Source organism: Hermetia illucens, chromosome 3 (assembly GCF_905115235.1).
Source record: "Hermetia illucens chromosome 3, iHerIll2.2.curated.20191125, whole genome shotgun sequence".
Classification (NCBI taxonomy): Eukaryota; Metazoa; Arthropoda; class Insecta; order Diptera; family Stratiomyidae; genus Hermetia; species Hermetia illucens.
Genome location: NC_051851.1, coordinates 161 through 16,248, shown reverse-complemented (window position 1 = coordinate 16,248; position 16,088 = coordinate 161). Strand labels below are relative to the sequence as shown.

The following is a 16,088-nucleotide window of genomic DNA, read 5'->3' as shown; positions in this document are numbered from 1 at the left end:
TTCCTACGGTTCTATGTCTCGTACCTGAAAATAGTTATAATTTTCTGCATTTTACGGCTGATGGACAAATTGTGGCTTACAGCAAGGATTGAAGCCGCATTTTGTATATTTATTTCCGGTTCAGCATCTTTATTGTCCGCCTTCTTCGATGTAAGCTAAATGACTTCCTTTCATTTCGAGACAAATTTTCCACAAGTCCTTAATTTTTTCATCTTTAGGTCATTCTAGTCAGTGTACTATGTTTAACGCTGAGTTGATCAGCAATTTGAGAGCCTTATTGGCCCTCGTTGCCTTGCAATTTAATAATCACTTCATGTTTTTCGATTGATAATTTGCGTCTCTTCATTTTCACAGCGGATGTTCTTAATTGTAAGTGTAATACAGAACCAATCACTCTGTGATATTCTATTGCCTACCTACCTACCTACCTGTGATATTCTATTGCCTACCTACCTACCTACCTACCTACCATCAAATCATAAGTGTTGGACAAAAAATGCAAAAGTTGCAGCAAATTACGATAAAATTGTGTTGCTGGATATTCGCATTTTGCAAAGCATTTCTGGTAACCACGAAAAGTTCTTGAAATAACCCTGAATACAGACTAAATAAGCTAATGATATTGCCCCTATATTTTTACATTAATAGATATGCATTGTGAGTGATTTTGCAATTGTCTACCGCGTTTACTCATTTTTTGGCGGAGGTGTACATATTTGCGAATTTATTGACTGAATTTCTATGTACATAGTTTTTAATCTATGAAGGTATGGAAGGCAACAAATGCGACCCAACCAGAGAAACCTCATTTGAAACATATTGCTCACGTAATGAAAAAAGGAAAAAGGGGGAAATAAAAAAGAAATATAAAATATGAAGAACATTCCGTAGTGCTAATCATCCTTATCAAGAATTGTATTCATCTAAAGTTTCTATGTTGACAGTCATATCTATTCATAAATACATACATTATGTGGATGACATCTGCTGTTTCTGTAGTTGAACCATAGACTTGGTTCAAGTAGCTCGAGGCTTGGAAAAATTGAGACTAACAATTAAGACAAACAACTCTTCCTACCTATATTTGGGGAGAATTTTTATAATTTGGTAGCGTTCTTCTTGCTTGCGGGTGGCTCGATCAATAAACCAATAATCCATCTTCGCCACCAATGATCCACCCTCTATGACCAGGAAGATTTGAAAGGCGTCCTTCCGCTACAATAACCCAGCGCTCGAACCACTGAGCCATCCAGATCTTCTCTCTTCTGACTAGCAACTATTTAATTTCGTCTTCCAAATACATAAGTTTAAATTTGCCTTATCCTTCATTATCATAGATGCAGTTTAAACCATCTTTACCTATTACCCTCCAATTATGATTGTTTGTACTTGAAATGAATGCACATCAAAAAGTTTGCAGGTATAACATCGTTAATCTTTTTTAATCTATTATTATTGCTTTCACCATGATGTTAGCGTTTTCTGCAACGAATATAACTAGGAATGATTGTTCCGTGCATAGGACATAATTTAGACTATCCACTTACATCAAGTCTTTCTTACAAAAGTTATATTTTCTAAATTACATAATCGACATTTCCAAATATTTATTATATTGTCCTACTCAAATTGCTCCTTCCCCTTTCTGTGCAAATGGAGTAATTAGAAGACATAGACATATTCGTGCCCAAGAAAAGGAACATTTGTTATAATTCTGAGATCTCGTTTTCTCTTAGTGGCAACAATCTACGATTGCTTCCAGCAGTTAGTCGTGACGGGACATTGAATGCTTGACTTACATTGAAGCAAAAAGTTAGTCTGTTCCCATATTTAAGTTGAAACAAAGACCACCAACGGCGTTGCGAGCCGAATTGTATCAGAGGCTGGCTTCTAACGCCATGTGTGCCTTCAGTAATTCCATAAAAACGCGAAACTCCAAAAAGACTCATTTAACAGGCGGATAAAAAATACAATCCCAGAATCAGAAGCATTTTGTTTGATCTACACATGGAAAAACGCCGACATTTGTTAAATACTCCGTCAGAAAAGAAGAGGGAATCTGGATTTCTCCACCTCCCATAGTATGCTGGCGGTTGGTCTTTGAACAGTATAAGCGTCCGCCATTTCCAGGTTAATCGTTTCAGTGTCTGACCAGTTTTCAGTGAGTTTCACTGTCTTTATGTAGTAATTAATATAACGAAAGGCAACTGAGTATGGCAAATGGCTTGGGGGTAGGAATAAAGAAAATACATTTCTGGTTAACTGATGAATATTCACATAAAATTAAGATTTATATATTTGATAGTACATAATCATAAGCTTTCCGAGTACCTGTTTTACCTTTTGGTTAGCAGATAAGAGATAACTCACAGTCGGTTGGGATATTTCAGATATGGGTTGGTTTGTATGTATAATACGACATTAGAGGCGGAGTGCGTTATTTAGGTAGGTACTCCTTTTTGTTTGGTTCCAAAGCAAGAACATTGTAGGGATCGTAACAGTTACGTGTTTATAATTGCTTGATTGACGTTCAATTCGATACATGAAAGAAATGAAAGTAATGATAACTTAAGGTGCCGAGTCTGCATTATTCATGATTTTGTTAAGCAGACCAATGATTAAGTGCAAATTTGGAATATACGTATGTATACATATTTTACAATTGTCAGTTCATCTTCGAATATTGGGCATAATAATGGAAGAATTCCCCCTCGAATAAATTTTGAGAAAAATCCATGAGGAAATCAACCTTGAAAATGTATGAAATGCTTTCCAGTGATTGTGGTTCATGTTTTTCCTATGTATGTATTTCTTCTGAATCTACTTTTTCAGTTGAAATTAAATTGACCTGTCTTCCTTTATCACTGGTTTCCCTCTGCAATTATTGTTTACTTCCAAGTATTGGCTTTTACCTTACTTCATGCTCTTATAAGGCAACCATAAAGGAGTCTGCGGTAATTATCCACTTCCATACGAAATGTACTGCAATACAAGTTTTAAGCAAGAGAAAACTATGTTAACGTCCGCATTACCGACCCGCTTGAGATGATAGTGACTTTATCCAAATAGAAAGTATAAACCAAATATGTATATGGATTTGTACATAAGCATGCATTTATCGCCGGAATTAAAAAAAATGAGAGTTAGCCTAAATAATTGAAGTAATAAGAAATTTCCTAAAAGCAGTTGTCGTTGTTTTTGAGAAATGATCCTGTTAAATTTCTTTTCTCTGTTGCAAATTTCTAATAATAAAAATTCATTCGATATTCTAACAATAAAATTCGGGTTTAATGTACTTTAGCGTTGAATTTGGCAGCGCGTTTATTGGGGACTTAAAGCGCTGGCCCCTCATACTCGCTACCCTAGGTTCGAATCCCTATTGTCGTGGATGCTTGTGTTCATTTCGGATTGAAAACATTGAATTTTCATCAATATCAACGAATGGGTTCAGTGGTCGTCCAAAGATAGCAAGCAAATTTAAAGAAAACCAGAACATGCACTCATGCTTCAAAGACTTTTATCCATTTTATAACAATTCGCGAAAGTGCAATGATTTATATAATAATATTTTAAAAGGTTTATGGTCAATTCAGAATATGCAATTACTATTAATGAAAGCTGCTTAGCATCAGAGCTATGTCCTCGGAGTTTTCTTCCTCCTATATTTTGTATGAATCTTTACCTACGATTTATGCGATGTTAAAGTTTTACACACGAAGCTTCTTCATATTTTCATGGCACATTATTGAATAATACCATCTAATAGGCAGGTCTTCTGAACGAAAGGGCAAAAAAGCAATATTCAACAATGCAGTAAAGCTTTCCTGACTCCAACTGAAATCTGGCAATCTGAATTCTGTTTGAAACAGCAAAAGACAAGTACAAAAGTGTTTATCATAAACGATTAGAATTGAATGGTTTCGATAACGGGCAAGGTTTTAATCCCTGAGATAAACTCAATGCTGTTTTCAGTGTGAATCGATCACTAAGAGTCAATACAAGTGAAATTAGATTGAGATCCCAGATAGATTACAGTCAATTTCAATTTTTTCGATTTTATCCAAATACCGGGGTTGTTTTTTTTTTTTTAAATTTACGTACGATTAAAAAATATATCCCATTTAAAAAAATCGGCTACTTTAGCCGTTTTTCCTTTTTAGATTACATAGCCAAATTGACAAAAGTCAGTTCAATAGTTCCGAAGCGTTTGCTCCATCAAAGCAGAAGCAAAAAAATAGGAGACTGAAAAGTTTGTTCTCTTCGCGTAAGGGGTTCTGTTTTCTATTGCAGAAGAGGAAGCAGGAATTAGTTATTTCACTTTCTCCATCATGTAAACGTAACCCGCAAGAGATTATAATTATATCTATAAATAACCGTCCATTATTATTAAACAATAACTGTAAAGCCCGAACAATGGCAGTCCTTTAAAACAATATTTCGAATAGTAATAGTAATTACATGGATTTCTGCAATAATATTAAAATAAATAATTGTCTGAATTTATTTTCCGTTCAACTCCTCACTGCCCAGACGTAGATAATTTTAAATAATAATTTTGCTACAATTTGTATGATACACACATTGCAATATTCAAAACGCTCATCTTTTTACAAATACCTTTCTCACCAGAGAAAATTGAATAAGCTAGTATTTTTAAGTTGTGTTGCTTTTTCTCATGTAAGAAAATTTGCACTCACAAAATTTTAATATGCAAATAACCAAAAATAAAATAGCGTAGCATTTTATAATATGGGACTCTGTCGCTGTATGACATTCATGTTTCATTTAATAAAACATGACTATATTATGAGAAAAAATTCACTACCTTTCGCATTTAGAAGGCCCTACTAGTGAAGGTATGTAACTCACTGCTAGCAGTGTCTTCCACTAAATTTCACGACAATGCGTTCAAACACTTCGGAACGAGTTGCTTGTGACATTGATCCGATTTTAACAAGGATTTATTTTTTTACAAAATCTAATAGCCAGACAATATAACATACTGCCTTGAGCTATTTGAAAAGAGCAACTGGGGTGAGGAAATGGAAGTGAAACCAAAAAATATAAAGAAAGAGTAAGCAAAATGGTAGAATTTATCTCAAAGGGGACATCCTGAAAAAAGCAAAGCATTCCCCAGAAGAAATATTCAACCCTTGGGAATTGACCTGAATATTGTATGAAATTATTCTTATTCCAACCATGTCGCAGTTACTTAATTTTTATATTAAATTTTTTTTGCGTGGCTTGTATTTGCTCTAAAGCGATACACTGTTTCCTGTATTCACTTTATTTACATTTCTCTTCAATGTTACATAGCTTGAGATATTCTTTTTCAAGAATGAAGTAGTGGAATCTAAAACCGGGGGACGATTTTAGGGTGGATTTCGATTAAATAAAGTTCTGGTCATATCTAGTCTCTTAGTCATTATCGGCCGCCTATGCATAATTTTCCAAAAATTGAACACGTTAACTTATAGACGAATTGTAGTTAAAAATTTAGAAGAGAAGAGAGAAGAGTGATTATTTAACTGTAATGGACCCAATATGATGGATTAGTACTGCTAGTATATATATTTAATAGAAGGGACCCCCTCATGTTTAAAGCTAAACATTGTATTCTAAAGCATATCCATTTTTTGAGGTTTCGGATTTAAATCCGTATTAAAACGGCAAGTATTTGTGAGTAGTACACCCAAAAATACCGAGTGTCCTTGACCCGATTCTGGTCTATATATCAACAAATTGTGTAAGAAGATGATGATATGAAAAAAAAATTGTTAATAGAAGAAATTCCTTACCACAAATTTGAAGGGAGTCTATATACGACGGTTCTGGACCCCGCTACATTAACTCTTTGGTTCATTATAGAGCAGTGTGGTACATCTGCTCTTCATGGAATCCAGAGGGCTTTCAACAGCGTCAATGATAATAGTTGGCGCAACAATCCAATTGGATCTGGACCTTGAAGTATGTTGAAGCACTTCATTCAAGACCGTACCTGGACACTACAAGATTACAGTACCCTATAGGAAGCAATGTCAGCAGTATTGCGCTCGCCCCAGATTATTACCCTGATTTGACCCAGGTTCTCATTCACAGCTGAGTCGACTGGTATCCGACGTCAAACCACCATACGAATCCCAGTGTTGCCAGTAAGATTTGAAACCATGGCCTTCCGTACGACAGCCTTGTGCGTCAATAGGGAGTGAATTTGAAAAGCTCTGCACAGAAAAGGCATTCAGGAGAAGTTGAACTGTCATCAGAGCGACTAGTGACGGCGAAAAATGGCATGCACTACGTCGAGTTAGCATCTCAGACAAAGTTGAAGTCCAAAACGAAGATCGGCAGCTTTGCATGTTGTCACCAATACTTTTTCTTTTTGTTTTCGGTGAAGTCCTTCATGCCGCCTTGTCCAAAGAACGAAGAGGAATTCAATGGACGTTGTGACCTTTCTTCAAACTCAAGCCATAGACTTTAGCCAGGTAGTGTTGGATCTAGAAAAAGAAGATAAGCAGAGTCGGATTGAAGATAATAATAGTTGGCGCTACAATCCAATTGATTCTGAAACCTGAAGCGTGTTAAAGCACTTCATTCAAGACCGTGACCGTGTATGCAGGACTACGATATACGATCGCGCTCGCCCGTGATTATTACACTGATTTGATTCAGATATTCATTCACAGCTGAGTGAACTTATCCGATATTCAGTCACAATATAAATCCCTCTACTTCAAGCAAGTTTTTAATTGCGAACTTCCACTGCAACTGCCTAGCCCTTTGATCACTAAACATTCGGGCACCTTCATTCAATTTCTTTTCCGAAAATAATCCTTTCAGATGAATTTATCTAGCTGCGGAGAAGGAAGAGAAACCCTCATGCACTTTCTCTGCGATTGGCCAGCTCTAGCTAGAGTCAGGCTATGGACACTAGGTAAACCATTCTTTGGGGACCTCAGAGAGATTTCTAGCTGCTTTCCTGCCTGAATGCTACGGGCTGGCTCTGAAGATCCGAGCCGGCTAGACTCTCCCATAACAGCAGTCATGGTCTTAAGAGATTGTGGCATCAAAACGGCGCACCACAGCGCTAATTGGGCTCCTCGGAGCGGCCACTAATCCACTGGTGGATTCTGTTTGCAGCCTTATTGACAGTCGACTTTTAACTTTTTACTTTGATTATTATTAAGCAAGATTATAAATCTTACTTTCGAATTGTTTGTTTTCGATATCATGGTGCAAAAAATAATATGTACATATTTATGGCAGGCATTTCTAGTTGGGTAAACATGGATTGTGGCACCTCATAAGCTGGATGTAAGAAGAATCAGCTGTAAATGACTACTGAGTTTTATCAGCATATTAATCAAAGGTGACTGTAATAACGACTGAATTTTGCCTAGCACAGTGTTGCGTTCCTAAAATGCAAAGCTCTAAAATGTTCCAATGCCTGCATTCAAATTAAACTGTTGTGCCATCGATTATTATATACACACAAACATTTCATTATATCAAAAACAAAATATTAAATATTCACTTTTATTCCAAGAATATTCCTGAAGTTATAGAACAAAACTCGTAAGCTGAAATTCTAAAACTGTAGTATTAATGCCCATATTTGGGATAAAAATTATACCTAGCTTCCATCTAGAAATGATTTTTTTATTATTGACACATTCCAAGATTAATCGATAGTAAGAAAATGTAGATGCAATGGAAAACTATAGTCTCTTTGGATCTTTCTTCTTATTCTCATCTCCTGATTGAGATATCGAAAAGAAAGCCAGATGGTCTCTTTTGTTAGCAATTTCCATAATTTTTTCGAAATTACCTTTTTTCGGTGTGACATTAATGGATTCCAGAATAGAAATTGTGGAAGCATTAGAAGTTCAGTGTTATTTCAGTTTTTTTGTACAATGGATGAATGTGATAAGAAAACATATGTTGACAATCAAAAGTGTAGCGTTGACAGTTTTCTCGAAATTAAGATGTTGAAATGCCTGAGAAATTGAGTACAGTGAATGCAGAAAGTCAGGAAACAAGTATATTACCTGAGGATTATGAAGTAAAAATTTGAATGTCATCTTAAAAAGATATGTTGTAACCTTTTCGCATCAATTTAGCGCTTCGAAGGTCTAAAAATCCAAAATTTCAGATGAAATAAATCGTGTTTGCAAATAAATACTTGGTCTGTAATCTTCGAGATTTGTAATACCCCCTGACAGATATATTCGAACCGCATACTATTAACGCGTAAATTACAAAAACTGACATTGTTCAGATTTACCAAGTTTTCATTTTCAAAATCAGAACGTTTATGGAAGTCCAGTTATCCAACTGTCTCAAATCACAAGCTCATAAATTCATAAATAACCAAAACAGGAAACTCCTACATTATAACATACACAACCATATGTACCACGTGTGTCACGTGCATTTAAAGGTACCTGTAAATATATCTACAAGAAAAAGTGTGAGGAGTGTAAAGTAAGTCTTCGCATCGTATAAAGCATATACCAGGAGTCTTAGAACATTGCTATGCTTTGCGGCTATATTCATGACACCATTTATTGGCCATATAAAAGTTTGACGATCATTTGAAAGTGAGAGTGAATAAAGTGAAATTTCTGCTACACTTTTTGACATTTTGTAATCAGTTAATGGTTCAGTTCTCTCATTTAATGGGCTAAAACCATAACAAGCTAAATAAATATTCCACTTAATTGTTTAGCAGCAAATCATTGGATATCGATTACTTAGTTTACTAGGTTTGTTCATAATATTATTATTTCTCTTCTCTATTATTTATTTTTTACCACTATCGCTGCAGAGAGTTAGTCCCTAAGCAGGGTGCACATATAATTTTTGTGTCGAATTTCTGCAATTTGATTCTCTACTTCATTTTGCATACGTATATAACTCATACGTTTTCGAAGAATACACTTCTATTATACTTTCGGTACAATTATTAGGTCATTCTTTAAAGTATAGAATAATGATATTAATGAGCATGTGGTGACTAAGTACTTCTAAGTGATTATTGATTGGTTGCTTTTTATCTGGAGAAAGTTTGCTTACTCTACATATGTGATTTTCTCAACGCCATTCCCGTAATAAAGTCGTCGTCACATACAATTATAGAGAAAGAAATGGTATGAAGTGTTGTTGACTTAATGTTCGTGTTGCACTAAGTACATTTCAAAATATTAAATAGGGTTGAGCCGTCATACGTGCTATTGCACTGGATCCGCCATCGGTAGAGGTTTCGTTTTGTTGTTATTGATTTTCAGTCGTTGTCATTTTTCCAAAACAGAGATAAGTGATAAAGGTTATCTTTGCATTTGAAGAGTACGGGGGGAAGATGCCATTGACAATTTAAATCAGCATACCATCCAAATGAAATAGAATAGAACACTAAAGACTTCAAAAACCCCATCCGAACATTAAATTTGTATGGCTATTTAATCTAGCAACGTAAAATGCTGCCGCAAAGTTCATGGAGCCCATCATGCATGCACTTTATTTGGCACTCCGAAATTATATGAGCAGTCTTGTATGGTTACATTTTCCAAAATATCTGGATACTACTCAGTTACTAAGAACATCTTTTCAAATTCTTCTTCCTAGTATTTCAACCAGAAATTGGTGGCGGGACCACGACCGAAGTAGATGAGCGTCAGCTTTTCCCACTGCTGCTCCGGTTCTGAAGCCTAGTTCCGGTCATGGAAGGTTTAGTTTGAATTTTGTCATGTAAAAAATGAAATGAAAAAAGAATTGCAATAAAGTGAGGAGGCATAGAAGGAATCCTCAAGGACGGATGAAAGGGCTGATTCCTCCAGTACCGAAGATTTCTCGGGAAATAAAGACTTTAACAACAATAGATTTATTTGATAATATAGAGGGGTCCGTATTAATTCCGGATGCCGATTTTCTTCTTACAATCCCGGTCATGTATGAATATTTTGCGAAAGTATATAAACGGATATTAATCGGTCCATTTGAACCAGAAGGTACGATGCTGTATGTAACATTTTCAAGGAATGCGACAAGACTTCAAGTATTGTTGAGGGGGATTACATAATAGCCATATTTCTGCAAGTACCAAATACCCGGAATCAAGATAGGTTTCAATTAGAACGTTAATTCGAACTCAACCTTTGAAGAGTCACTCAGGACTTATTTTCCCAGATCGCTTCCAAAGTTAACTTTACAGAAACGCCTGCAATAATGAACGGATCACACATTAGACTAAGATGCACATTCCACGCAAAAAAGTCTAATTACTGATGGATCACATGTACTAATCTGCTGTTAGGAGTTATTCCTTGGCAAAGACGAGATCGTGATTGTCATCAACGACTTGAGAGATATTTGTAGTATCCGCAGTAAGTAGAGAAGAACTACTAAAAATTTGCTGTAGGATATGAACAAGGGAAGCTTTGAGTCGAGAGGAAACTTTCTTCAAGCTAACGATAAAGACATTCCGGCCTAGGATTTTCTATCCACGGTCCTACATACCTTATTCATACTTGCATATATATAAAATCTGCTGCTTCCAGGTATTCAACCAAATGATAAATTCTGTCAAAGTAAGTTCATCCTATCTATACACCTAACATGCACATATTCTCTTACCAAAACGAAGTCGGTAAATTCGCTTTTCTCAAGATGTTTCTGACGGGACAGTAATTGAACTTTGCCCCCAATATTCAACTCCAAATCTATCAATTGTTGAGCATCAAGATTTTTAAACTCTCTACGTAAATGGTTAGTATATTGGTACATGGATTATCATCTTACATTTAATGTAATCCATGTTCTATATTTTTATGATAATTCTAGGCCACTTCTGGCAAGGAATAATGATTATTGTTATTTTTGAAGAAATTATTCATTAATTAAACGATTCCCCTTTAAAGCAACGATCAAAATGTGGTACATTTTTCGGATCCTTGCTACCCACTTTTAATTAAGAAATCCCCATTATTAACAACAAATAAGAGACGGTTCCTATTCTGGACCCCTGCTAAGTAATTTCTATTTTAGAACAGAATTGAAGCTAACTTTTAGCGTGAGCTTACTAACTAGCTGTAATGCTCCCTCACTGTTTGTTCAATTCAAGCATTTTTCCCATAATGCCACAACCCTATGAAACTGTACTATATACACAAGTACATACGGACTATATTGCTACAGCGCGATGCCACAGCCATTATAATCTGATGCTGTCGGAATTCTAAAACATGAAGCAAATGAATTCTATAAAGAAAAGACAAAATAAACCAGAAGGGAGATGTGTTCAAATTCATCGGGACATCAACATGCAATATACTATATATACATACAACAGGGTAAAAAGGGAGAAAACTGATATAAAAAGGGATGAGCATGGCAACCTCTTTCGTGTTAGTTGCTTTCTTGACTCAGCCTTTTTCTATGTAGGATGTTTACAAGGAATATTGGCATGAACAGATACATATTTTGATGATTTGCTTTATCTCTCCACAACATATATTTTTTCCATTCGGCAATTTGTCCATTCATCTTGACATTTAATCTACAGCCAGAGTTATGAATAGATCCAGGTAGAAATTAATTGCTGACGTAATAAGATTATTTATTCCAACTTTCCCTTGAATAACTTCATTTGGGTAAAACGGGTGACAGGGACGCGACCCGTTCACTCTTCCCGTACATGAGGATAATTATCACTTAAGTGGAAAATCGTTTGTTACACGAGAAGTGCAATAAAAATGTAGATGATCGTTTTATAGCTTTTTGTTTGCCGTTTTGCACGGCAAATACAACGGTCTGGATTTCTGGGAGTTATTTTTTATTGTAGTCATCGTTTAAGGTGCGTCGGAATCTAGCAAGGATTCCTTTGAGAAGAAGGTTTGGTGCGGAGCCTCGTCACCAGATGGAGATTGTGAAGTTAGACTCTACCGGCTTGAAGAACGCATGCTCCGCCAAAGGGGTATGAGTATTCGAATCGAGCGGTATTCATTCTTCAGTGCTGAGTGTAACATCGGGCGGACTGTTGTACAACGCGTGTAGCGAACGTCTTTGTGTTGGCCGCGTTGAGCACTGGCTTTCGGCGAGGGAGCTGGCATGTATTAACCGTACAAAAGTATTCTCAGGGAGATCCACTTGCACTGACTTGAGTGTGTTGAGTTGAACTGTATAAACACAAAGAGGAGTGGAGAAGGGAAAGAATAGCGCTTTGAGGGTGTTAGTACTGAATAGAATCTTCTCTGCAGACTCAATTTGAAATGCTAAGCACTGATAGCAATACATAGTGTGTAGGATAGTGCGTTGTGTTGTAGCGTTCGTATTCTATAGGTAACTTTCGAGTTGGAGTCTTTAGACTTAGAGTTGAGAAGAAAACAAACAGTGGCAGTAAGTCGAAACGAAGAGTATCTACAGTTTTCCTTGCCTCGAGTCGCACTCCACTCCAATTATAATTGACACATGTAGGAATAGGAAGAAATACGAAATTTGAGAAATCTGTTTTCAGTGTAAAGCAAGATTTCGCGGAATACGGACGTGTAGAATGTTAGCCGGTTTTTCTCTATAATTTTGAGCTTTTGGTATTATAGGTGGAATGTGTCTTCTCAGAACATTCGCCTGTACGAAACACGAGTCGTGAACGAATTCTTATACTGAAAAAAATAACGGCGCGGTAAAGAATTCGCAAAATAAAATTACTAACGAACTTCGGAAAGGAATCGCTAAGAGATTTAAACGTGGAAGTGTGGATAAAATCTGATCACTTCTTGCTGAAAAATAGCAAGCTTTCCAGCAAGCAAAAAGGATAGTGCATAATGTTTCATTTAATTTGTTGCTAAGTTATATATGTGCGGTCTGTACCGATTGATGTTTGAAAATATTCGTTGAAGAGATTAGGCAAAATGAATCTATGCGTGGGTATTGTAGACCATAAATTCGCAGCACGTCTGTGACAACAGACAACTGATAGCTGAACGCAAGGTCGTTATTACAGGCAAGAATGTGCATAACCAAAGTAGTGAAATTCGATTGGTGTGAACTGAATATGGTATTGGACGTCTCTTAAACGCTAGAGCCTTGTTCACATTTTGAACGGCTACAGCGTATGTAGTATACCCCGCGCAGTTCCGAGAATGTTTGTCCTGATATGTCAATTGATTGTAATGAACTAATGTGAATTTATTATGTTCTTATGTTATTGCTCCACATGAATACATCGACACAAACCAATCTCTTGCATTTTAAAAATAAATCTAATGGGAATCGATACTGTGTTTTGGTATTATGTAAATAACCGGCCATCAAATTAAAATATTTAATTGATAAACAACTGTGCGAATTAACCGCTTTCATACTGTCCATTGTAATTTGTGTGAAAAATAAAAATGAAATAATACATTGACGGAAATCTGTGGAACGTGTATCTGAAACTGTTGTACTGTGATTCTGAACAATCGAAAAAATAACATGCTACATACTAATAAACACGGTCATATAAAAATCGCGCGCTATTTGATTTCATCGTGACATGGTGTCGTCATCATCATCGTGGTGCTTCCACATGTATGTGCGACATTTTATTTTTACGATGCGATGAATATACGTGAATTGTTCGATTAAACCACACGCTCAACGTTCCCGTCTCGCCCCGGTGGCCGCGACGCCTATGGCTTCTGTACATGTGTTTGGATTCTCGCGGTATCCGTGGTAATTGTATGCGTGTGTGGTGCTTGTGTACGTACGACATTCATCCGGTGTACATTTTAATATATTACGGATTATTTGCCTCATATATGGAAATATCGGGTTCGGGTATGGAATATTGGGTTTGCGATCCATAATCTATTGTCTCAAAATTATTTACTGCATTTTGTGCAATAAACATGACGTACGAAAAATGAAATAATCCCGCATTTACATTACATTAATTACTTTGGTGCTGCATTATTCACATCTTTCCTTCTGTCATGATTACAAACGCTATCGATGTGCACGTAATGCGCTTGGATTGGATGGGAAAACTTTTAATAACTGCTCGATAAATAAAAAATACGCCAAATTGTTTGCATACTGTGATCGATCGATAATTATTAAAAATCAATTAAAAATAAAATACGACACGGAAACGGGACCCCGTGAAAATTTCTCTTTCTCATATTTCGATAATTGTATTATATTTCTCGGCGCGTGTGTTAATTAAAATCAATCAAAATAACCGTAACTATACCACCCCTCCCCCAAACAACCATCCCGCTGGCGTGCGCTCTTTACGACCCCCACGATGTCTCGGCAGGGTCGCACGCCACTGCCGGGGCCTGGTGGGGGCAACATCATCATACGCAACTTACAACCCAACAAACAACGCCAACACATTCCGCATCGGTTATGTACGAAGACGCTGCAATTGTCCATCAGCAACAGCAGCAGCAACAACAAACAGGACAAGGAGGTCATAGCCCGCCTACGATCCAGCAGCAACAACAGACCGCCAGTAATCACGTCGTCCCGCAGCAACAAACAAACGGACAAACTACAACGAACAGCGTGCAACAGCAGCAAAACACAGTGGCGTCCGCACAAACACAAATTGTGGCGCCTTCAACGGCAAGCGAATCGCCGGCCAGTGTCAGTTCGCAACCAACAGGTAACTGACTTCTAGAATTCTTTATTTCGCCACCCTTCTCCTTCTGTAGAACTAATAATTACTATGTCCCGAATTAATTCGAAGAAATGTCGCTCATTGCAGGACCTCTGCATATACCAGCGAAACGGCCCGGTTTCGATACCGATCCGTCTGTAATTCGACACCCACATCCGTGGGGTTACGATACAGGCTTTGAATCGCAATACCACCCTCATTCGCAATATTATCTTGAGCGAGATCGAAAACCAGTGTATTACGGGTATCCAGAAGCGCAGTTTCCACAGGTAAGGATTAGTCTCAGTCATTACATGCATGTTAGTTTTACTGGTATCATGCAGCAATCAAATATGTTTCCAATCCAAGTGAGCGTGTCATCTTCCCACTTCCCTTTTTGTTAGAGGCATCCCAAAAAAAAATCAATTTGTCAAAAGATACTTGGGGATCGTTTTTAGAAATGTATTCCCAGGTTTTTTAAATATATATATATTTCAACACCATACTCGTTTATAATATTGAGTGGTACATACAAGATATTCTCCTCGGAACTACCTAACCCATAAGGACTAGCTGGAGCCAATCAATTCCTTTAATTGGCTGTTATTCCGAGGGGAACATATCAAATAATTTAAACCCGTTTTTCTCCAAACTACATTTTCCAAGTTGGGAGAACTCAACTCGAGCAAATCTTGACCAATTGACTTGAAATTTTAATTGTTGCACTCTGCATGGAATTATGCGATACATTACATAGTTTTATTTCCTATAAATTATTTGCGGACGATGTTTGTCAAAAATTTTGAAATTCTTTTTCTTTTAAAAAATCAACTTACCGAACAGATTCTAGTTATTATTCTAACTATATGGTATATATATGTATAATCGAAAAGAAAATCGCAGAAGAAAAACTGTATTGCCTCTATTTTCTTTGAGTCACTTTAAAAAAAAATATGCATATTTTATTTGAGGATTCTTCTTCTTCTTTTTTTTAGCCTTTATCCCGTTCACAAGCGGGGTCGGCTTGTCGTGATCGGTTGCGCCATATTATTTTACCAAAAGTTGTTTGAAGATTGAGATATCCACTTGATGTTGGATCAGACCAAATGGGGACTCTCTACTCCCTCATTTTTGGCCCGCGGAGCCCTTCCTTTAGGCGGATGCGGGCTTGGGATCAATTTCAATCAATCAATCCTCAATCAAAATATTTCAGCTTTGCTCTAGCTTTGGCCCAAAGTATTGACGAATTTACGCTCCAATATAATTCGCAGTCATGTCGTGTTTTACGGATTATACAATGAAATGTTTGACATCTACGAACTACTTCGGTCATGCTGCTCCCAGGTCAGAGGTCTCACAGCGCCTGACGAGTTGCCTCTGTCCTGATACGAAACCGTAAAACCGTCTTCGCTTTTTGTAATATATGCAGTTTATTACATGTATAATTAAA

General features: G+C 36.8%; 1 protein-coding gene across 1 annotated transcript in view; it reads left to right on the top strand.

The window, feature by feature from the left end:
• The window catches only part of LOC119650797 (homeobox protein abdominal-B-like), a gene marked incomplete at its 3' end in the record, with an annotated part of 85,112 nt that extends 70,184 nt beyond the window's left edge, over window positions 1–14,928 (top strand). Inside the window, exons 6-7 of the mRNA XM_038053932.1 lie at window positions 14,294–14,644; window positions 14,729–14,928. Coding sequence (XP_037909860.1) covers window positions 14,294–14,644; window positions 14,729–14,928 — 551 coding nt within the window. The remainder of the gene's footprint in view (window positions 1–14,293; window positions 14,645–14,728) is intronic.
• Window positions 14,929–16,088: the final 1,160 nt, after the last annotated feature.